Here is a 25,175-nt window from a genome sequence, read left to right on the forward strand (position 1 = left end):
CTTTTGATTACAAGAACGCTGCACATTTTGTGGCATATCAATTGAAACGGTACGTGTTACACACAAAATACAAACTTACACAGAAAACAAAGTTACACATGACTGTATGTGTGAGACTGACAGCAAGAAATTGGACTGGAATCAAATTTATACAGTAATATTCTTTTACTGTTTTGTTCGCACTGCAATTTGTTGACAAAAAAATCAGATAGAAATTCAGGAACTGTTTGGCAGCACTCTATAACACATGTAAAAACTACAAAATTTGAAACTTACTCTAAACATTCAAAACAACCTGAGACAACAACTTAAGGAATTATAGTGCTTTCTTTTTTATAAATCCTGATGCTCCTCTCTTTTGGGCCACGTTTTCATCCACGTCACACTAGATATCTGCCCTTGCAATGCAGTGTGGAAAGAATCTCCTGAAGTGACTACCAGCCTCTGCAGGCATCTGCTGTGATATCCTCACAAGCTGCATCCATGGCAGAAAGCAGGTTCATTTGGGTGTGCGGCTGGTGATCGTACACCTTTCATCTCCAGGCTGAGAAGAACTCAATTGGGTTCAGGAATGGGGAGTAGGGTGGGAGGAATTCCATCAGCATTCTATGATAAATGGAAAACCATTGCCTGATGATGTTAGAGTGGCATGGACTCTCCTACCTCTTCCTCTGTTTTGTCCCCTCAGTCTTCCACCACACAGCCTTACCCCTCTTCTTGGCTGTTCACCCTGTACACAGCCTTGTCTTTCCATTGTGAGACTTTGTGACACTGCAATGTTTTGTGTCTATATACGTATGTTTGTCAATTGAAGGTTCATGAGATGCACCTCTGACCTATGGTTGAGAGCTGTTTGACCATTGGTTGATCTAAACCTTCACAAATTCCCCTTCTTAACTGAAAGCCAAGATTCACCTGAGAACAATTTAATAAATTTAGGATAAATTACCAAAATTTACCAAAAAAGTTTCATAGAAATGTACAAATTATGCCTGAGAGATTATGACAACATGTTCAGCACTTTTGCATGTAATGACCTAGGCAATGACCCGAAGCCTAAATGTTTTGGAGGGTGAGACAATTCAACAGACAATCAGTAGAACACATTTTGATAAACATGACAAAAGCAATTGATAATGCAAAAAACAGCAGACAATCGTACATGACCATTTGCATGCATTTGCATGAATGTACAAAAGCATTTGCAAAATGAGAAACACAATGAGAAATGCTATTATGATGTGCACAAGTGACAAGGAGATGTGGAGATTGAACAAACAGTTTTGAGAATTTCAATTCTGATCTGAGAAATGAACCAAAGCGACTGAGAAAAACTGTAATACTTGGCCGTCCATGAGTTGTAGTGAACTTAAAACCTTGTAATTAACTTATAGTTTAGAGCAGTGGAAGGGAATACAGATCAGTGATGTGTACACACAGTGGATGTGTTGGAAAACCTAGGGAGCTGCCTTGCTGTATTAATGCCTACACAGGCAGCTGCCTCACTAGAGAGGATTCTAATAAGTCAATGACTTATAAGTCAGGTTATTCGAACGCGCTACTTAGACAGCGATTCCATGGGGTTTTGCAATTAGCATTGAGCATCTTGCCATTCAAACCAATGGGATGGGGTGGCTCATGCGCTAGCATGTCAACTAACATCCCCCTTCGTGTACCGAAAACGGTTACATTCGCTGACAAGCCCGAACTTGCAAATGAAAACACTATTTACGTTTGAAAATAACGTTTCCCTGCACCGTCAGTCATGTTTTTATTATTTTTCTGTAGGAGAAGAGCTGCCGCACTGAATGCTGGGATTGCCTTGATCACTAAAATTTTAAGATGCCTTATAGTGAGCATATTAAGGCATCCAGGATTTCGAACAGCCTCCTTCTCGGGAGCGCGTGTAGGATGACGTAAAATGCTGTGTAGAGAGCTCACTAGGTTTTCAAACACACCCATAGACTATACTGTTAGGCTGGTCAAGAATTGTGAATGGGAATTTAAATATAGTGTGGGCAGTTCATTTTAATGTGATTTGCAGCAATTTTGCACCAAAATCTTTTGTTAAAAAGGGCAAAAAAGCACTGATGATAATACAGCGCAACTGTTCCACTGTGTTTATTTCTGACTGCTGCTTCTTATTAATGCAAAAGCTTTAACTGAAGAACACCCACTAAGAAGTCATCATTTTATTCAGCTGAAATGTAGGCGGTTTGCTAGAAGGCTTAATCAGATGAATCAGAAGTTGCAGGCATAAATAGTTGTTTTGTGATTGTTTACAAGGCAGCGATAGCTAAGCTTGCTAGCCTAAATAGTTGCTTTGTTATTCACAAGGCAATGTTAGCTTAGCTTGCTATCACTAACTCAAAATGTATACATTACTCAATGTTAAACTGCATTTATGAGGTATAAAAAAGCCCAAACCTGTTTATTTGTGTTTGGTTATGTTGTGTCCAGTGACATCTAGAAACACTAAGCGTTAAAGTGTGAACACAGTCTGGACAAGAGGGCAACATACACTGATCAACCATCCTTGTTTCTACACTTACTGTCCAATTTATCAGCTCCACTTACCATATAGAAGCACTTTGTAGTTCTACAATTACTGACTGTAGTCCATCTGTTTCTCTGCATGCTTTGTTAGCCCCCTTTCATGCTGTTCTTCAATGGTCAAGTCCCCACAGGACCACTACAGAGTAAGTATTATTTAGGTGGTGGATGATTCTTAGCACTGCAGTGACAATGACATGGTGGTGGTGTGTTAGTGTGTGTTGTGCTGGTATGAGTGAATCAGACACAGCAGCACTGATGGAGTTTTTAAACACCTCATTGTCACTGCTGGACTGAGAATAGTCCACCAACCAAAAATATCCAGCCAACAGCGCCCCGTGGGCAGCGTCCTGTGACCACTGATGAAGGTCTATAAGATGACCAACTTAAACAGCAGCAATAGATGAGCGATCGTCTCTGACTTTACATCTACAAGGGGAACCAACTAGGTAGGAGTGTCTAATAGAGTGGACAGTGAGTGGACACGGTATTTAAAAACTCCAGCAGCGCTGCTGTGTCTGATCCACTCACACCAGCACAACACACACTAACACACCACCACTATGTCGGTGTCACTGCAGGTCCTGTGGTGGTCCTGACCATTGAAGAACAGGGTGAAAGCAGGCTAAAAAGGTATGTAGAGAAACAGATGGACTACAGTCAATAATTGTAGAACCTATATGGTAAGAGGAGCTGATAAAATGGACAGTGAGTGTAGAAACAAGGAGGTGGTTTTATGTTATGGCTGATCAGTGTATATTTACACACTTCACCAAGCACTTTGTTAAGTACCAGATCTTATTTGGGTGGTGGTGTATATTCTCAACATCGTAGGTACACTAACATAGTAATAACATAGTGGTATGTAGAAACACATACCCAGTCAGCATTATGCTTAGCTTGCTAGCCTAAATAGTTGTTTTGTTGCTGTTCAAGGCAGCTTATACATGTAGCTTATACATTTCTTAATGCTAAACTGCATTTATGAGGCTTAAAAATGCCTGAATCCTTTTATTTTTATTTGGTTATGTTGTGTAAAATCCAGGAACATTAAGCGTTGAAATGGAAACACAATCTGGACAAGATGCCAATCAATCAGAAGGCAACATACATTTACTCACTTACACCGAGCACTTTATTAAGTACATCTATCTTCTACATATGTACTTAGCCATATGTTTCTCTGTTCACTAACACACAGACACGCACACAATGTTATTGTATTGACATGGTGCGTGTTCAACTGGTACAGTCTCCGCTCTAATTCATCCCAAAGATGTTCTATCGGGTTGAGGTCAGGACTCTGTGCAGGCCAGTCAAGTTCTGCCACACCAAACTCGCTCATCTATGTCTTTATGGACCTTGCTTTGTGCACTGGTGCGCAGTCATGTTGGAACAGGAAGGGGCCATCCCCAAACTGTTCCCACAAAGTTGGGAGCATAAAATTGTGATGTAAGGCTTGGATGCAGCTGCTCGGTCATGGAAACCCATTCCATGAAGCTCTCTACACACTGTTCTTGAGCTAATCTGAAGGCCACATGAAGTTTGGAGGTCTGTAGCGATTGACTCTGCAGAAAGTTGGCGACCTCTGCGCACTATGCGCCTCAGCATCCGCTGACCCCGCTCTGTCATTTTACGTGACCCTACCACGTCATGGCTGAGTTGCTGTCGTTCCCAGTCGCTTCCACTTTGTTATATTACCACTGACAGTTGACTGTGGAATATTTAGTAACGAGGAAATTTCATGACTGGACTGGACACCTGAATTCAATGATTTGGATGGGTGAGTGAATACTTTTGGCAATATAGTGTAAGCAGGCTAAAATATGGTTTGGATAATCATTAATTTCATTTTTTTAACACTTCATCCCAACTGGGTGCAGAGTAAAACATGTGCAGCACTTTACAGACCATGAACATTGATGACCCATGTTATTGAGCAGCACCAACACCTGCTTCACCTCCCTGTTTGTCTTTGAATTCTGATGTCATTCTTACAGTATGACTGTTAAGGTTGTGGCGACATCTTCTGGTTCAAGCAAAAACATTGGACGATCACTGTAAATCCCAGTGTGACCAGCAACATCTCTCCAGTTCATTTTCAATTCCATGTTCATATATTTAAATACAATAACAAGACTACATTTGAAAGCACTTAAACATTAGCTTTTATTAAGTCAAGCAAACTGTTACATTAAACAGTTACATGGATTACAAGGTGTTCACCTTGAACTTATTTTATTTGTTTGTCTTTTTTTGTCTCACCTGTTTGGAACATAGAAACAGCTAATGTTTAGAAACGCAGGCAAATAGTAGTAACAGCACAGTACATTCATCAACTTAACAACAAGTATATACAAACCATAAGGCTGGAGAAGGAGAAATGAATTAATTGGTCATTTCATTCTGGAATAAAATGCCCAAAAGTATGTGAACACCTGATCCTGAGAGTGTTGGACATCCCATCCCAAAACTATGGCCATTAATATGTCCTTTGTGGCTTTAACAGCCTACGCTAAGAAGATTTTGGAGTGTATGTCTTAGAATTTGTGCCCATTTAGTTAGGGCAGCATTAGTGAAGTCAGGCACTGATGTTAGAAAAGAAGGTATTACTGCATCAACGTTTCAATTTACCCCAAACAGGTACAACAGGGTCAAGGCTCTGTGCCATTCCTTCACAGCTAACTTCTTTTTGCAGCTTTAACAGCCTACACTCCTCTGAGAAGGCTTTAACAAGATTTTGGAGTGTATTTCTAAGCATTTGCATTGACGTTAGAAAAGAAGGTCTGGCTGGCAATCCACGTTTCAATTAATCCCAGACAAGTTCAATGTGGTTGAGGTCAGGGCTCTGCACAGTTCCTTCACACCTAACTCTTCAATCCACGTCTTGAAGAATGTTGTGTTCTGTGTACAGGGGCACAGTCACGCTGGAACAGATAATGACCTTCTCCAATATACTGCCACAAAGCTGGATGCATTAATTTTATAATTTATTCTATACAATGGATTTAATACATCCCATCCCAAAACTATGGGTATTAATATGTCTTTTGTAGCTTTATCAGCCTACGCTAACAAGATTTTGGAGTGTATTTCTTAGAATTTGTGCCTATTTAGTTAGGGCAGCATTAGTGAAGTCAGGCACTGATGTTAGAAAAGAAGGTATGACTGCATCAACGTTTCAATTTACCCCAAACAGGTACAATAGGGTCAAGGCTCTGTGCCATTCCTTCACCGCTAACTTCTTTATGCAGCTTTAACAGCCTACACTCCTCTGAGAAGGCTTTAACAAGATTTTGGCGTGTATTTCTTGGAATTAGTGCCCATTTAGTTAGGGCATTTGTCAAGTCATGCATTGACGTTAAAAAAAAAAGGTCTGGCTGGAAATCAATGTTTCAATTAATCCCAGACAAGTTTAATATGCTTGGGGTTTCTTCACACCTAACTCTTCAATCCACGTCTTGAAGAATGTTGTGTTCTGTGTACTACCACAAAGTTGGATGCATACATTTCATAATTTATTATATACAATGGATTTAATACATCCCATTCCAAAACTATGGGTATTAATATGTCCTTTGAAGCTTTATCAGCCTACGCTAACAAGATTTTGGAGTGTATTTCTTAGAATATGTGCCCATTTAGTTAGGGCAGCATTAGTGAAGTCAGGCACTGATGTTAGAAAAGAAGGTATGACTGGCAATCAACGTTTCAATTTACCCCAAACAGGTACAATAGTTGGGTAAATGGTTGAGATCAGGGCTCCGCACAGTTCCTTTACACCCATGTCTTGAAGAATGTTGTGTTCTGTGTACAGGAGCACAGTCACGCTGGAACAGATAATGTCCTTCTCTAAAATATTGCCACAAATTTGGATGCATTCATTTTATAATTGATTCACTATAATGGATTTAATACGCCTGTTAGCAGCTGGTGTTGCTACAAGTCTGAACTCTCTAATTACGAGGGGTGGCCACATACTTTTGGTCATATAGTGTGGATTCTTATGTACTGTAGAACGCTCTTAGGTTTAGAGCCTTAATAAAGCATAAAACATTGTCTTTTTTTGTAAATTTCAAGTGAACACCATTAAAATGAACTTGTGTTCACTCCAGGGAACCTTCAAAAACCTTAGCATGAACTAGCATTCTAAACATGTTTTTCCTTCTTAAAGTCATACACAGAACGACACCACATTCCTCAAAGATATTTAAAATGATTCCTTATAAGAACAATGAACAATTAAAATGTCATATTGTATGCAATTTTTTAGAATTTGTCCGTTTTCCATCGAGGAATTTACTAGCTTCTTAAGAAATTACTAGCATAGGCTATATTTTCTTTTACAATCAGAAGGTGGCAGCATTGCCTCAAAGTAAAAAAAAAAAAGAGCCTGGGCTCTGCTTTATGGAACACTAACAGTGAATTTTAGTTGTCCTTTCTTAAAATGAACTACAGGATTTTTAAAAAAGAACATATTTTTATCCATTAATCAAACAACAGAAAATTCTGCTTCAACAGAAGCTGAATTACGTTGTATGTAAAAAATAACAGCAAAACATCTTAAGAAAAGACCGGAGACACAAAGTCTTTTAAAAGATACCACAGAGGACCATGGATGCGGGACACACAGAAAATTAGACACAATTGTTAAATGGTAGCTTTCTTGCTAAATATCCACTGCTTATTTTCCTTCTTACTCCATCCAGTCAACCTCATCGAACTCTGAGTCGTCTTCTGAGTCACTGTACTCCACTGCTATGCGGCGGGACAAGATAGTGGCTACATCGTTACCGACACGCTCATGCTTAGCCTCTTGTTCTCTTTGCTCCTCGACTTTCCTTAGCTGGATACCTGGGAACAAAATAACATATAAACATATAACTCCTAGTATGTTTTACTGACACTATACTACGCAGTCCTAAAACACACCAAAGAATCCTCTAGGTGCATCCAGAACATGCCGAATAATTTACTAAATATACCTAAAACAACTAAACATTCAACCGAGTATACCCAAAATAGTCTGAACAATCTAATAAGTACAGTAAACCAAATATAGACCCAATAATTCAGTGTGCACACAACTAATTAAGCAATCCAAAGTATACCCAAACAAGGCTCAACAGTTCATTGGGTATACCAAAAATAGACAAAACAGTTAAATCAGTTTGCCCTAAACAGACGAAACAATAAACTGCATCAACAAAACACTAAACAATCCAATACAATCAGTATAAAATATAAAGAAAAACACTAAGTATATGCAAAAATGCTTAACAATAAAATATACACTAAACCAAGGGTTTTTAACCTTTCTGGACATGCGCCCCCTTCCACGTGCCGACCATGGCTAAGAACACCCATAACAGACTATACAATTTACTGTGTATTGTAAAACCGAATCAATAATGTAATCTGGATCTGTCTCGTATTGAAAATATATTCCCATCTGAAGTCTTGTATCAAGCAAATGTGGGCAAAAACTATAATAATTAGTATCCTAAGTTGATAAAATGTGATTGGTGGGAAAGGTGATGTAACACAAGGTAAATATACCTTGTTCATAGGTGTTGTCATTTGTATAGTCACAAAATACATTCACGTTGATCGGGCAAAAAATTTTATCCTTTTTTTGTACTTTTGTTAGTTAAATAAAGGTTCAATTAATTAACAAATCATATTATGGAATGAAACACTAAATCTACGGTTTACACACAACAGACTAAACAATCCACTTATTTTACCTAAAGTAGACTAAACAATCCACTTACTTCACCCAGAGCAGACTAAACAATCCACTTACTTCACCCAGAGCAGACTAAACAATCCACTTACTTTACCCAGAGCAGACTAAACAATCCACTTACTTTACCCAGAGCAGACTAAACAATCCACTTACTTTACCCAGAGCAGACTAAACAATCCACTTACTTTACCCAGAGCAGACTAAACAATCCACTTACTTTACCCAAATTAGACTAAACAATCCACTTAGTTTACCCAGAGCAGACTAAACAATCCACTTACTTCACCCAGAGCAGACTAAACAACCCACTTACTTTACCCAGAGCAGACTAAACCATCCACTTAATTTACCCAGAGCAGACTAAACAATCCACTTACTTCACCCAGAGCAGACTAAACAATCAACTTACTTTACCCAGAGCAGACTAAACAATCCACTTACTTCACCCAGAGCAGACTAAACAATCCACTTACTTTACCCAGAGCAGACTAAACAATCCACTGACTTTACCCAGAGCAGACTAAACAATCCACTTACTTTACCCAGAGCAGACTAAACAATCCACTTACTTCACCCAGAGCAGACTAAACAATCCACTTACTTTACCCAGAGCAGACTAAACAATCCACTTACTTCACCCAGAGCAGACTAAACAATCCACTTACTTTACCCAGAGCAGACTAAACAATTCACTTAATTTAAGACTGGCAAAACAATTTACAGAGTATATCAAAAAATACTAAACAATATACTGATGATTATAAGTACTAGACAGGTACCGAGTACTAGACAGTATACTACATATACAAAACAGAGTAAGTAAGCAGACTAAAAAGAATTGATCAACAAGCAAACAGGATAAAACTCCTCTTACCTTTACGAATGGCTTCTAACAGGACACTACGGGCATCGCTAATTGGCGGCAGATTGGATGGATGCCTCTTAGCTTCATGACCCGAGTGAGTGGGTGGAGACGAAACAGGGAACGAAGGCACAGGGGGTGGACCTGGAGCCTGACCTGTGGAGGAGCTATGCGCTCCTGGAAGAGGCAGAGGAGGAGGAGGGGGAGGAGGTGGCAAGGCAGATCCGTCTCCCATGCCAGGAAGCAGGACTTTATCCTGCGGGAGACGTGCTGGAGAGGAATGAAGGGGTGGAGCCACAGGAGGAGGGGCAGGGTGTAATACACCAGGGCCAATTTGAAGTGTAGGGGCAGGGGGTATAGCAAGGGGCTGCTGGGAAGGTAGAGGCGGAATTGGGGGCGGTGGTGTCCCACGCATGCTTGAACCTGATACAGTGGATGGGAGAGGTGGAGGGGGTGGGGGGAGTGGGGGAGGAGGAGGCGGGGCATTGGGGTTCAAGAACACAGGGGTGCGGGCCGGAGACTGAGGACGACTGTCGGAGAAACCTGAACTGGAGCTGTAATAAAGAAACAGAGAGGCTGTCACAATGCAGCAAATGATGTGAATGGTGCACCTATGCATTTGGCATGTTCTTCCTGTGTATTGGCTGAACTCAATGGCCCAAGCTGAAGATAAGCTAACAATAGCAGAAGTGTGTAATGTCCAGCAATAAGTCTTTGGCCCACCACTGCTGAGACTCAGGTTAGAGTCTTGTCCTGAATGGTGATACTTTTTTTTGCCAGTGCAACAGCAGCTCCTACTGTCTGGTTAAATCTGGGATGAGTGGCAGAAGGCTTTAACATAATTTGGAATCATAATATGTTCCAGCTTGGTTCCAAGTATTTATAATTTACATTAACATTTCTGGCACTGTCTAATCACTGTCTTGCTCAGGGGCCCAACAGTGACAGCCTGGCAGTGGCAGCAACCTTTTGATTACTAGTCCAGTACCTTAACCGCTAGGCTATAACCTGCCTTTATCATGGTTTATGTTTCATTGCTTCGATATGGCTGTCTTCTGTAAATGATGTAGTCACACACCTATGTGCTCCACAACATCAAAATGCCAAAAGTTTATTTAGTTTCATAAGTAACACGTGATTGTTTATTGTTCTGCTTATTGTTTTTAAAATGTTAGTTTACTTTTGGGAAAAGCAACATTGTGTGTGTAGTTAAATCACTACAGACAGACAGACAGACAGACAGACTAATAGACAGATATACAAACAGACAGACAGACAAACAAATAAATAGATAGATAGACAGACAGACAGACAGACAGACAGATAGACAGACATACTTATAGACAGGCAGACAGACAAATAGATAGACAGACTAATGGACAGATAAACAGGTACATAGATAAATAGATAGACAGAGACAGAGACTAATAGACAGACTAATAGACAGACAGACAAATAGACAGACTAATAGAAAGATAGACAGATAGATAGACAGACAGACAGATAGACAGACAGACTAATAGACAAACAGACAGACAAATAGACTAACAAACAGATAGATAGGTAGATAGACGGATAGACAGACAGACAGACAGACAGAGACAGACAGATAGATCAACAGACGAACGGACTGACGGACGGACAGACGAACAGACAGACAGATAGATGGACAGGCGGAAGGAATGACAGACAGACAGATATATATATATATAGAGAATATAGAGACAGATGGCTATACAGACAGACAGATAGATAGATAGACAGATAGATAGATAGAAAGACAGACACAGACAGACAGACAGATAGATGGATGGACAGACGGAAGGAACAAAAAACAGACAGATAGATAGATATATACAGTGTATCACAAAAGTGAGTACACCCCTCACATTTCTGCAGATATTTAAGTATATCTTTTCATGGGACAACACTGACAAAATGACACTTTGACACAATGAAAAGTAGTCTGTGTGCAGCTTATATAACAGTGTAAATTTATTCTTCCCTCAAAATAACTCAATATACAGCCATTAATGTCTAAACCACCGGCAACAAAAGTGAGTACACCCCTTAGTGAAAGTTCCTGAAGTGTCAATATTTTGTGTGGCCACCATTATTTCCCAGAACTGCCTTAACTCTCCTGGGCATGGAGTTTACCAGAGCTTCACAGGTTGCCACTGGAATGCTTTTCCACTCCTCCATGACGACATCACGGAGCTGGCGGATATTCGAGACTTTGCGCTCCTCCACCTTCCGCTTGAGGATGCCCCAGAGATGTTCTATTGGGTTTAGGTCTGGAGACATGCTTGGCCAGTCCATCACCTTTACCCTCAGCCTCTTCAATAAAGCAGTGGTCGTCTTAGAGGTGTGTTTGGGGTCATTATCATGCTGGAACACTGCCCTGCGACCCAGTTTCCGGAGGGAGGGGATCATGCTCTGCTTCAGTATTTCACAGTACATATTGGAGTTCATGTGTCCCTCAATGAAATGTAACTCCCCAACACCTGCTGCACTCATGCAGCCCCAGACCATGGCATTCCCACCACCATGCTTGACTGTAGGCATGACACACTTATCTTTGTACTCCTCACCTGATTGCCGCCACACATGCTTGAGACCATCTGAACCAAACAAATTAATCTTGGTCTCATCAGACCATAGGACATGGTTCCAGTAATCCATGTCCTTTGTTGACATGTCTTCAGCAAACTGTTTGCGGGCTTTCTTGTGTAGAGACTTCAGAAGAGGCTTCCTTCTGGGGTGACAGCCATGCAGACCAATTTGATGTAGTGTGCGGCGTATGGTCTGAGCACTGACAGGCTGACCCCCCACCTTTTCAATCTCTGCAGCAATGCTGACAGCACTCCTGCGCCTATCTTTCAAAGACAGCAGTTGGATGTGACGCTGAGCACGTGCACTCAGCTTCTTTGGACGACCAACGCGAGGTCTGTTCTGAGTGGACCCTGCTCTTTTAAAACGCTGGATGATCTTGGCCACTGTGCTGCAGCTCAGTTTCAGGGTGTTGGCAATCTTCTTGTAGCCTTGGCCATCTTCATGTAGCGCAACAATTCGTCTTTTAAGATCCTCAGAGAGTTCTTTGCCATGAGGTGCCATATTGGAACTTTCAGTGACCAGTATGAGAGAGTGTGAGAGCTGTACTACTAAATTGAACACACCTGCTCCCTATGCACACCTGAGACCTAGTAACACTAACAAATCACATCACATTTTGGAGGGAAAATGACAAGCAGTGCTCAATTTGGACATTTAGGGGTGTAGTCTCTTAGGGGTGTACTCACTTTTGTTGCCGGTGGTTTAGACATTAATGGCTGTATATTGAGTTATTTTGAGGGAAGAATAAATTTACACTGTTATATAAGCTGCACACAGACTACTTTTCATTGTGTCAAAGTGTCATTTTGTCAGTGTTGTCCCATGAAAAGATATACTTAAATATCTGCAGAAATGTGAGGGGTGTACTCACTTTTGTGATACACTGTAGATAGATTGCTAGACAGACAGATAGATAAATAGACAGACAGACAGACAGACAGACAGAAATACATAAATAATCCTCTATATTTGTCTGGTATTTATACCTAAATTCAGAGGTTAGGTAAACGTTTGTTTGAGAGTATACACGTCTCTATCTGAGATTATATTTATAGGGAAAATCCACCATGAAGGCAATCAAGAGCAAGATTTTCACGGTGTGCCTATTGCTTAAGCTCTCAGCTGCACCACCAACCCCTGAGTCAAAAAGCACAGCACAGCAGTGTTGTTATTTCCAGCTGTGGTCTGTGGGGATAAATTACCACCACTTTATATCTACTCCAGTCTCCAGAGCGAGAACAAAGCACATCCTGGGAAGCTGTATTACTGTTTGTTGTGGGTATTGGAGTGTATCTGACTTATAGAACCCTGAAGTAAAAACGGCTGAGACCATCAGTTGTATCTTCTCTATCAAGAACATTAAATTATAAACTCTAAAATCCGCAAAGCCACCAGCATAACGGACGACCTCTTTCACCCCTCTTATGGACTCTGCATCCTTTAAAGTCCTAAAAAATTACCATCAGTCATTACTGGCAGACTCTTTAAGAGCTTATTTGCCGAGTTGGTCAGGCTCCACAAAACCAGGCTTCTTCCAGCACTCTTTCTGAACTATACACTGAACTGCATGTAATTAATAATTAATACAGTCCTCCTAGATGACTTGCTTACTTCCACTTTAATAGATTCATCTATTTTGTACATACATTTATAGATTTTAGGTTTATCAAGCATAGTGATGATGGATATCTATTCAGAATAACTGATTTCTTATACCTGTGACAAACACCAAGACTAATAAGGGATGCCTACATACAGCTATAGAAAAATCTTTGTCCAGCATCATCACTATGCTGGACAAAAATTGTAGTTAATTGCTGTCTTATTAACAGCAGGTCTGTGGCTGCACAACAGAACCAAATCATCACCCCTCCACCATCATGCTTGACAGTTGGTATGGGATGTTTGTGGCAATGTGCTTCACTAAACATGGCACCAGTATATAATAACCAAACATGGCACAGTACATAATAATCAAACATCTCTAACATCATCTATTGCGTCCAGTTGGATGGTTTCTTCAAATGCACTTTTGCAAGCCTATAGGCGCATTCACATAAGAAGTGGCAAGAATGTGAGCCTCGGTGCGAATCACCACTCTGCTCAGTGCTTGGCTTAAGTGGAGCGGTTGGACGGATGGATAGACAGACAGACAGACAGACAGACAGACAGCTAGATAGATAGATAGATAGATAGATAGATAGATAGATAGATAGATAGATAGACAGACAGATAGATAGATAGATAGACAGACAGACACAGATAGATAGACAGATAGATGGATAGACAGACAGACAGACAGACAGACAGACAGACAGATAGATAGGTGCTGAGAAACTGTGAGAAGAGAGAGTCTAAAACGCTTATCGCTAAAAAAACTTTCGTATGGTGGTTTAATGTTCTAAAAGAACGACACAGGAACACTAAACCTCTAGTGGTTATTAAAGGTCATAAGTTCTCTCCACTTATTAAATTTTATTAAATATTAAGTTTTGTTCATGTTAAGTATTGTTTATACTGCCTGAGTTGCATTTACTATGTCATATCAAACAGTTCGTCTCATTAGAGGTGCTTTGAAAAGGTCAGCGTCAAACTGGGTCGAAGTTCAATCAGGTGATCAGTGCCACGGCAAATGTGGGCCTCACTTCATATAAAACAATGGCACAGCCGGCGCCAAAACAGTTTTGCCACTTCTCATGTTAATGCACCCTAAGTCATGCTGCTATATTCTTTATGAAAACAAGGGTTTTTTTCCTAGTCAGCCTTCCATAAAAGACATAAGTGTTCGCGTTTTTGTTCTATTTGTGCCGTCTACACATGAACATGTCTCTAAGCATTAAACGGTCTGACCTTTTGACCTTGAACTGAATTTGCACAGATGCCCACATCTGGATTGATTACTTTCGTAATCGTCATTCATATGTACCGGGCAATATACATTTGTGGAGTTTGCATGTTCTCCACGTGTCTGAGTGGGTTTTTTCTGGAAGCTCAAGTTTCCTCCCGCAGTCCAAAGACATGCAGTCATGTTAATTGAATATTCAAAAAGATCCCCTTAGGTATGTGAGTTTGCCCTGTGATGGACTGGCGAACTGTCCAGGGTGTTTTCTGCCTTTTGCCCATTGACCCTCTGCGACCATTAATAGAAGTGCTGGGTCCGAAATGGTGGTAAAACAGGCAATGAATTAATTCATTTGACTCCAACAAAACCTAGAATTTACCAAGGGGTATCCATCCTTTTTTTTTTTAAATCAGGGCCAAAGCTGGACTACCAACACCATAGACTACCCAAGACTAGCCCAGACTTTACTTTATAAAAGCACTGTATGTACTGTATCTCATGTGATGTGTGTACCTGATGACGGAGGCAGGTTTGATATCGGCGGGATGTGAAGGCGGTGGTGGCGGTGGAGCATCGTGAGGTCGGCCGTACATCCGCTCTCCGGAGCGGCTGAGCAGCTCGTTCATCTGAGAGTACGGCAAAGCAGCTAGAGAGAAGGGACCGTCCAGATGATCCATGTACATTTGCCTAAAATGGTTAAACAGAAGCAAAGTTTTATATTGAACCTACAAGTTCATTTCATATCTACTATATGATTACAATTATGTAGATACTCTTTACTACACACTGGACCTATTATTTATCATTTATCATTTGCACTGTTAATACCATCAACACCCCGAATTACACACTGGACTGTTAATATTATTTAGTTTTTGCACCTGCACTTTAAACAACTGTTTTACATATATATATATATACAGTATATATACTGTATATATATATATATATATATATATATATATAGTTATATATAGTTATTTAGCACTGTCCATATATACTGTAGTTATAGTTACAGTTGTATAGTTATCTATTTACACATCTTTTATTATTATTACTGTTATTATTATAATATATACCCATTTTTATTCATATGCTTATTGTTGTTATTGCTATTATGTATATAGTACTATGAATATACGTAGATATAATTACATACATGTAAATAGCTATAGTTATAACTATATAATCATATTCATAGTAATCATAGATATATGTTTACTGATATTCTCTGTTTTTCTTTGCACAATGCTACTATTTGCACCTCTGGAAGATGCTAACTGCATTTCGTTGCCTTGTACCTGTACTGTGCAATGACAATAAAGTTGAATCTAGCTTTCCATCCATCCATCCATCTTTACCAATGACAGGGTGCCAGAGTTCCTTCACACCACATGGACTAAACCATCCATGTCCTTACGACCTTGTTTTTTACAGAATAAACGTTATACCTCTTAACAAGTACTGTGGCTGAAACACCACAATTTAATAACTAGGAGAGATTAATTAATTAATTTATTAATTTATTATTTAATTAATGTATTTATTTATTTATGCATTTTCCCTAATTTTCCTCCCAATCTAGTCGTGTCCAATTACCCGCCTGCATTTTGCTTTTTCTATTGCTGCTGATCTCCAATCCTGACCGAAAAGGCCATAATGAACACAGATACGATGTTTGTTTCTAGTGTGTACATTTCTTTCCCTTTATTTCCCAATCAGGTCATTCCCAATTCCCCTTCTATTATGCAAGCCTCTGCCACTTGCACCATCCTGTTATAAGATTCAGGAATTCTAGAATCTAAGATTCTAAGATGGGCATGCAGTTTAGCCGCCTACTTCTTATTCACCAAGCAGCAAGGGCTGACAGCTTTATCACACACAGAGTCATGCCAATCTCCATGTGAGGCTCACCACTGATCAGCCAGGTGGTAGCAAATCTGGTTTCACTAGGAAATACTGGGCATGAGACATGACTACCCTGAACAGGGTGCCATTCCATCCCAGGGCCTCAGCCACCCTCAAGGTGGTTCCAAAGATCATTGGTTTAAATCCCCAACACTGCCAAATTTCCACTGTTGGGCCCCAGTGGGCCAAGTGTCTGCTAAATCCCTCAATGTTGAGGACCCAGCAAGGGTGGTGTCACCTGTGGTGGTCTAGCTAGACACAACTGGACTGCTGCGCCACCCGAGTGCCTGTGGCCCAAAGTTTCGAAACAACACACACACCTGTGGTCATGGTAAGTTGCATGACCATTGCTAGTGTCTTTGTGTTTATCTTCTGTGTCTTCTTCCACCAACTCGGCCCCCAAGGCCAGTTTCTGCCACTCCTTTTTGCGATCGTGAGGAGCCCGAGGAACCTTCTCCGGTTCTGCAGGACGATCGATGTTCTTCAGCTAAGAAAAAAGACACAAAATGTGAAATTTGACTACAGCATTTTTTATGTACAACGATCAGCCATAACATTAAAACCACCTCCTTGTTTATACATTCACTGTCCATTTTATCAGCCCCCCCATATAGAAGCACTGTGTAGTTCTACAATTACTGACTGTAGTCCATCTGTTTCTCTACATACCTTTTTATCCTGCTTTTACCCTGTTCTTCAATGGTCAGGACCCCCACAGGACCACCACAGAGTAGGTATTATTTGGGTGGTGAATGATTCTCAGCACTGCAGTGACACTGACATGGTGGTGGTGTGTTAGTGTGTGTTGTGCTGGTATGAGTGGATCAGACACAGCAGCGCTGCTGGAGTTTTTAAATACCGTGTCCATTCACTGTCCATTTACTGTCCACTCTATTAGACACTCCTACCTAGTTGGTCCACCTTGTAGATGTAAAGTCAGAGACGATCGCTCATCTGTTGCTGCTGTTTGAGTTGGTCATCTTCTAGACCCACATCAGTGGTCAAAGGACACTGCCCACGGGGCGCTGTTGGCTGAATATTTTTGGTTGGTGAAATATTCTCAGTCCGGCAGTGACGGCGAGGTATTTAAAAACTACAGCAGCGCTGCTACCAGCACAACACACACTAACACACCACCACCATGTCAGTGTCAGTGCAGTGCTGAGAATGGTCCACCACCTAAATAATACCTGCTCTGTAGTGGTCCTGGGAGAGTCCTGACCATTGAAAAACAGCATGAAAGAGGGCTAACAAAGTATGCAGAGAAACAGATGGACAGTCAGTAATTGTGGAACTACAAAGTGCTCCTATATGGTAAGTCGAGCTGATAAAATGGACAGTGAGGTAGTTTTAATGTTATGGCTGATCAGTGTATTTACTCAATTTGTCCTAGTCAGTACATCAATCACCTATGAGCAAATCATTGCAGCCAATCCACCTTCTAAATGTTCCCCCTAAAGTTACCCAGTCAAATATGCTGAAAACTCTTTACAGACAATGAATGGAGATGAGCACCAACCATATTTCTTTGGTTGCTGCAGTAACATGTCTGTGAAGCATATTACTGTAACCATTCATTCATCTGTAATGAACGCCTTAATCTAATCAGGCTTATTGTGGGTCCAGAGGCACATGGGAACACTAGATGTACAGCTGGAATACACACTATACTTTCTGGGACCCCCTTGACACGGGTTATGAAATTCTTACAGTGGGGTCAAAAAGTATTTAGTCAGCCACTGATTGTGCAGGTTCTCCTACTTAGAAAGATGAGAGAGGTCTGTAATTTTCATCATAGGTACACTTCAACTATGAGAGACAAAATGAGAAAAACAAATCCAGGAAATCACATTGTAGGATTTTTAAAGAATTTATTTGTAAATTATGGTGGAAAATAAGTATTTGGTCAGTAACAAACAAGCAAGATTTCTGGCTCTCACAGACCTGTAACTTCTTCTTTAAGAAGCTCTTCTGTCCTACACTCATTACCTGTATTAATGGCACCTGTTTGACCTTGTTATCTGTATAAAAGACACCTGTCCACAGCCTCAAACAGTCAGACTCCAAACTCAACCATGGCCAAGACCAAAGAGCTGTCAAAGGACACCAGGAAGAAAATTGTAGACCTGCACCAGGCTGGGAAAAGTGAATCTACAATAGGCAAGCAGGTTGGTGTGAATAAATCAACTGTGGGAGCAATTGTAAGAAAATGGAAGACATACAAGACCATTGATAATCTCCCTTGGGGTCAAGATCTCATCCCGTGGGGTCAAAATGATCATGAGAACGGTGAGCAAAAATCCCAGAACTACACGGAGGGACCTGATGAATGACCTGCAGAGAGCTGGGACCAAAGTAACAAAGGCTACCATCAGTAACACACTACGCCGAGAGGGACTCAAATCCTGCAGTGCCAGGCGTGTCCCCCTGCTTAAGCCAGTACATGTCCAGGCCCGTCTGAAGTTTGCCAGAGAGCATATGGATGATCCAGAAGAGGATTGGGAGAATATCATGTGGTCAGATGAAACCAAAATGGAACTTTTTGGTAAAAACTCAACTCGTCGTGTTTGGAGGAAGAAGAAGAACCCAAGAACACCATACCTACTGTGAAGCATGGGGGTGGAAACATCATGCTTTGGGGCTGTTTTTCTGCAAAGGGGACAGGACGACTGATCCATGTTAAGGGAAGAATGAACGGGGCCATGTAGCGTGAGATTTTAAGCCAAAACCTCCTTCCATCAGTGAGAGCATTGAAGATGGAACGTGGCTGGGTCTTCCAGCATGACAATAATCCCAAACACACCGCTCGGGCAACGAAGGAGTGGCTCCGTAAAAAGCATTTCAAGGTCCTGGAGTGGCCTAACCAGTCTCCAGACCTCAACCCCATAGAAAATTTGTGGAGTCCGTGTTGCCCAGCGACAGCCCCAAAACATCACTGCTCTAGAGGAGATCTGCATAGAGGAATGGGCCAAAATACCAGCTACAGTGTGTGCAGACCTGGTGAAGACTTACAGGAAACGTTTGACCTCTGTCATTGCCAACAAAGGTTATGTTACAAAGTATTGAGTTGAACTTTTGTTATTGACCAAATACTTATTTTCCACCATAATTTACAAATAAATTCTTAAAAAATCCTACAATGTGATTTCCTGGATTTTTTTTTCTCATTTTGTCTCTCATAGTTGAAGTGTACATATGATGAAAATTACAGACCTCTCTCATCTTTCTAAGTAGGAGAACCTGCACAATCAGTGGCTGACTAAATACTTTTTGACCCCACTGTATGCTTTCAGTAAGGTTGACAAAATGTATTATGATCATTACATCATCAACAGCTGAATCACCATCCGTTGACCTTTGCAATGACCCACGTGGGCAGTTTACAATAGATCTATACAACATCATAAGTAATCTCCCATACAGCAATAGCCTATTGATATTCCAGTCCTATCATGTGTTACTTTTCTCAATTAAATGCAACGGGACCCCCCTCTAGACTCACGAAAGCCACCTGGTTGAGAACCACTGCCCTATACAGAGCACCAATTCATCACCAACAATCTATTGGCTGAAGATTGGAAAGTGGGAAGAAACCAGAGGGTTCCTGGAGGTCCAACTTCTGGACAACAACCTACTTTAAATCCTACCTAGAAAAGGTGGTGATTTTGGTGGTGTCTTCTGTCAAGGGAACTTATTACCTAACTTGTAAGTACACATTTTAAAAGCTTACAAGCATGAAGTTCCTGTTAAGGGTCTAGTGGAAATAACTGCAGTGGGACAGTATGAAAAATGCAGTGTTACTTACATTTACTTTGACTTTTATTTGATTGCAGACAGTTTAAACCCAAGATATTTCATGTTTTATCTGCTTAACTTCATTTCATTTATTAATAAACCTTCATTCCTGCATTTCAGACCTGCAACACATTCCAAAAAAAGTTGGGACGGGGGCAATTTAGAGCTAATAATGAGGTGAAAATACTAAATAATGATGTGATTCCAAACAGGTGATTGTAATCATGGTTTGGTACAAAAGCAGCATCCAGGAAAGGCTGAGTCCAGAAGCGGCGTCAACTTCTCTGGGTTCGGAGGCATCTAGGATGGACGATCACACAGTGGAAATGTGTATTGTGGTCAGATGAATCAGCATTTCAGGTCTTTTTTGGATAAAATTGATGCTGTGTGCTCCGGACCAAAAATAAAAAGAATCATCTAGACTGTTATCAGCAACAAGTCCAAAAAGCCAGGGTCTATCATGGCATGGGGCTGTGTCAGTGCCCTTGGCAAAGGTCATTTACACTTCTGTGATGGCAGCATCAATGCAGAAAAGTATATTGAGATCTTAGAGCAACATGTGCTGCCTTCAAGACGTCGTTTTTTCCAGGGCCGTCCATGCATTTTTCAACAAAACAAGAACAAGAGAAAAGAAGAGGGTATGGGTACTGGACGACCCCATACTGTTGCACGTCTTAAGACGTGTTTGCAGGAAGAATGGGACAAAATAAAAGCTGAAACACTAAATCACTTGGTCTCCTCGGTGCCAAAACTTAGTGTGGTGAAAAGGAATGGCAACATTACAGTGGTAAATGGTAATGCTTTACTGTCCCAAGTTTTTTTTGGAATGTGTTACAGGCTTAAAATGCAGGAACGGATGTTTATTAATAAATGAAATGAAGTTGACCAGGCAAAACATGAAACATTTTCCATACTGTCCCAACTTTTTCCAGATTTGAGGTTGTAATTCCAGTTATGACAATGGAATAAATTGGATAGTGTGGTTGAATAAATTCATTCATTCACTGTGGATACAAACCACTGGGCGTAAGGCAGAAAGGACCAATCCACCTGGTAAAAGAACCCAGGACCTTCTTGCTAGGAGGCGACAATGCTACCCACCAAGCCACCATGCCACCCTTGTTGAATAAATGAATGAATAAATATATGCCCACACTTAAACACTTCCAAAAGTATCCCGTTACCCTATAAATTACATATTTATTCAGCACTATGATACTCTACTACAGTATATTGATGAGTAACAGCTGTAAGCTGAGGTAAAATGCCACATTTGAAGGAAGACGTAAGTCATGCATTCATTAAAAGGTTAAGCAGTGCCAGTTGTGCATCCAGCTGCAAGAAAACAACACCACAGAAAATACCCGGCTTTGTACGGACACACAGGAAAATAAAGGAAACAAATCAATCAATATGGCTCAGTTTAATGTATGGTGTTGTAATTGAAAGGGTGATTGATGATTGGTCTGATGAGAAAATAAAACTCTGTATGGCCAAAAGTATATGGACACCTGATCGTGAGCTATATGATCACTATGGGCTATAACTGTAAGGAGGCAGGTTGCGCCCTTCTGTGGAGGCGCCGTGTACCTGTGGGAATTAAAGATGAACCCACCATGTTGGATGTTTAACCAAGGAAGAACATTATAACCACTTTCCTAATATTGTGTTGGTCCCACTTTTGCTGCCAAAACAGCCCTGACCCATCGACCCATGGACTCCATTAGACCCCTGAAGGTGTGCCGTGGTATCTGGCACCAAGATGTCAGCAGCAGATCCTTTAACTCCTGTAAGTTGTGAGGTGGGGCCTCCATGGATCGGACTTGTTTGTCCAGCACATCCCACAGATGCTCGATTGGATTGAGATCTGGGGAATTTGGAGGCCAAGTCAACACCTCAAACTCGTTGTTGTGCTCCTCAAATCATTCCTGAACCATTTCTGCTTTGTGGCAGGGCGCATTATCTTGCTGAAAGAGGCCACAGCTATCAGGGAATAGCGTTTCCATGAAAGAGTGTACATGGTCTGCAACAATGCATAGGTAAATGGTACGTGTCAAAGTAACATCCGCATGGATGGCAGGACCCAAGGTTTCCCAGCAGAACGTTTCCTAAATCATCACACTGCCTCCGCCGGCTTGCCTTCTTCCCATAGTGCATCCTGGTGCCATATGTTCCCCAGGTAAGCAACGCACACGCACCCGACCATCCACATGATGTAAAAGAAAACGTGATTCATCAGACCAGGCCACCTTCTTCCATTGCTCCGTGGTCCAGTTCTGATGCTCACGTGCCCATTGTTGGCGCTTTTGGTGGACAAGGGTCAGCATGGGCACCCTGACTGGTATACAACTATGCAGCCCCATATGCAACAAACTGTGATGCACTGTGTATTCTGTCACCTTTCTATCAGAACCAGCATTAACTTCTTCAGCAATTTGAGCTACAGTAGCTTGTCTGTTGGATCGGACCACACGAGCCAGCCTTCGCTCCCCACGTGCATCGATGAGCCTTGGCCAACGGTTTACCACTGTTCCTTCCTTGGACCACTTTTGATAAATACTGACCACTGCAGACCGGGAACACCCCACAAGAGCTGCAGTTTTGGAGATGTTCTGACCCAGTTGTCTAGCCATTACAATTTGGTCCTTGTCAAACTTGCTCAAATCCTTACGCTTGTCCATTTTTCCTGCTTCTAACACATCAACTTTGAGGATGAAATGTTCACTTGCTGCCTAATATATCCCACCCACTAACAGGTGTTGTGATGAAGAGATAACCAGTGTTATTCACTTCACCTGTCAGTGGTCATAATGTTATGCCTGGTCGGTGTATAATGGATATGAAATGACTGACGAAGCCTGTACTACAAAGTGCTTCTATATGGTAAGTGGAGCTCATAAAATAGACAGTGACTGTAGAAACAAGGAGGTGGTTTTAATGTTATGGCTGATCAGTGTAATTCTTTCTACTATTTGTGTCCTAATAGCAGGTGTCACTGTTGCAAAAGCTATTTTCTCACCATTATCACCCTAGGTGGGCGAGTCTGGACCTGAATTTCTCTATGTTCATTGTAAAACACAATATACAAATGAATTTGACTTTGAATAGTACGCAATACTTTGGCGTCTCTATATTTTTGGCCATGACAGTAGTTTGGTTATTCATTTTCATGAGGAAAAAAACAAGATATAAGGTCATAGAATAGCCATAGATTCCTTTGTTTCCTGTAGTGAAGCACCTCAGGGACTAACGTAAGTTCTCTAATGCACATACCTGCCCTGGAAGGTCTAAATACTTATAGACCTGATCATGCAAGCGAGGGTCCTGTAACTACAAAAACAAAACAAAGTGAAAAACACAAAATCAATAATGAACCACACAGCATAATCACACCCAAAAACACTAGTATGTAGTATGTGTTTCTAGTATGTGGACACATGAACATAACATAAACTAACACATTAGTAAAACAGAGCTGTAATGAAGCTCTCAAGAAATACTCCAGCATTTTCTTATAGACACTTGTAGGGGACATGTACTGGTCAAACATATGTGAACCTGATATATTTCATGTTTTATCTGCTCAACTTCATTTCATTTATTAATAAACATCCATTCCTGCATTTCAGGCCTGCAACGCATTCCAAAATAAGTTGGTACATTAAAGCATTTACCACTTTGTAATGTCACTATTCCTTTTCACACTTAAAAGATGTTTTGGCACCGAGGAGACCAAGTGATTTAGTGTTTCAGCTTTTATTTTGTCCCATTCTTCCTGCAAACACGTCTTAAGATGTGCAACAGTACGGGGTAGTCGTTTCAAAATTCTCCACATATTCTGTATTGGGGACAGGTCAGGACTGCAGGCAGGCCAGTCCAGTACCCGTACCCTCTTCTTCCACAGCCATGCCATTGTAATGTGTGCAGCATGTGGTTTTGCATCGTCTTGTTGAAAAATGCATGGACGTCCCTGGAAAAGATGATGTCAATGTTCAATGTACTTTTCTGCATTAATGCTGCCATCACAGAAGTGTAAATGACCTTTGCCAAGGGCACTGACACAGCCCCATAGCATGACAGACCCTGGCTTTTAGACTTGTTGCCGATAACAGTATGGATGGTTCATTTTTTCCAAAAAAGACCTGGAATGCTGATTAATCTGATCACAATACACGTTTCCACTGTGTGATGCCTAGATGCCTCAGAGCCAGGAGAAGTCGATGCCGCTTCTGTACATGGTTAACATAAGGCTTCTTTTTTGCACAGTAAAGTTTTAAGTGGCATTTGTGCATGTAACTCTGTATTGTAGTGCTTGATAAAGATTTGCCAAAGTAATCCCTCACCCATGTGGTTATATCAGCTATTGTTGAGTGGCGGTTCTTGATGCAGTGCCGTCTGAGGGATGGAAGATCACAGGCGTTCAGCTTAAGCTTGCACCCTTGGCCTTTACGCACTGAAATTCCTCCTGATTCCTTGAATGGTTTAATGATATTATGCACTGTAGAGGGAGAAATATGTAAATCCCTTCTAATCTTTCTTTGAGGTTCATTGTTTTTAAACATTTCAATGATTTTCTCACACATTTGTTGATAAACTGGAGATCCTCTGATCATCTTTGCTCATTAAAGACTCAGCCTGTCCTGGATGCTGCTTTTGTACCAAACCATGATTACAATCACCTGTTGACATCACCTGTTTGGAATCACATCATTATTTAGTTTTTTCACCTCATTACTAGCCCTAAATTGCCCCCATTCCAACTATTTTTGGAAGGTGTTGCAGGCCTGAAATGCAGGAATCAAGGTATATTAACAAATAAAATGAAGTTGAGCAGATATAACATGAAATATCTC

At 41.0% G+C, this 25,175-nt stretch overlaps 1 protein-coding gene across 3 annotated transcripts in view; it reads right to left on the reverse strand.

Moving 5' to 3' along the window:
* Positions 1-6,837: 6,837 nt before the first annotated feature.
* The window catches only part of wasf1 (WASP family member 1), a 135,205-nt gene continuing 116,867 nt past the window's right edge, over positions 6,838-25,175 (reverse strand). For 2 of the 3 annotated variants that reach the window (XM_063001164.1, XM_063001162.1), the window contains 5 exons: positions 23,596-23,652; positions 16,848-17,014; positions 15,133-15,306; positions 9,177-9,718; positions 6,838-7,407 (listed from right to left, as the gene is read on the reverse strand). In XM_063001164.1, the coding sequence (XP_062857234.1) occupies positions 7,250-7,407; positions 9,177-9,718; positions 15,133-15,306; positions 16,848-17,014; positions 23,596-23,652 (1,098 nt within the window). In that variant the 3' untranslated portion in view covers positions 6,838-7,249. The remainder of the gene's footprint in view (positions 7,408-9,176; positions 9,719-15,132; positions 15,307-16,847; positions 17,015-23,595; positions 23,653-25,175) is intronic. The other variant, XM_063001163.1, reaches the window with a different exon arrangement.

The sequence above is a fragment of the Trichomycterus rosablanca genome, chromosome 9, assembly GCF_030014385.1.
Source record: "Trichomycterus rosablanca isolate fTriRos1 chromosome 9, fTriRos1.hap1, whole genome shotgun sequence".
NCBI lineage: Eukaryota > Metazoa > Chordata > Actinopteri > Siluriformes > Trichomycteridae > Trichomycterus > Trichomycterus rosablanca.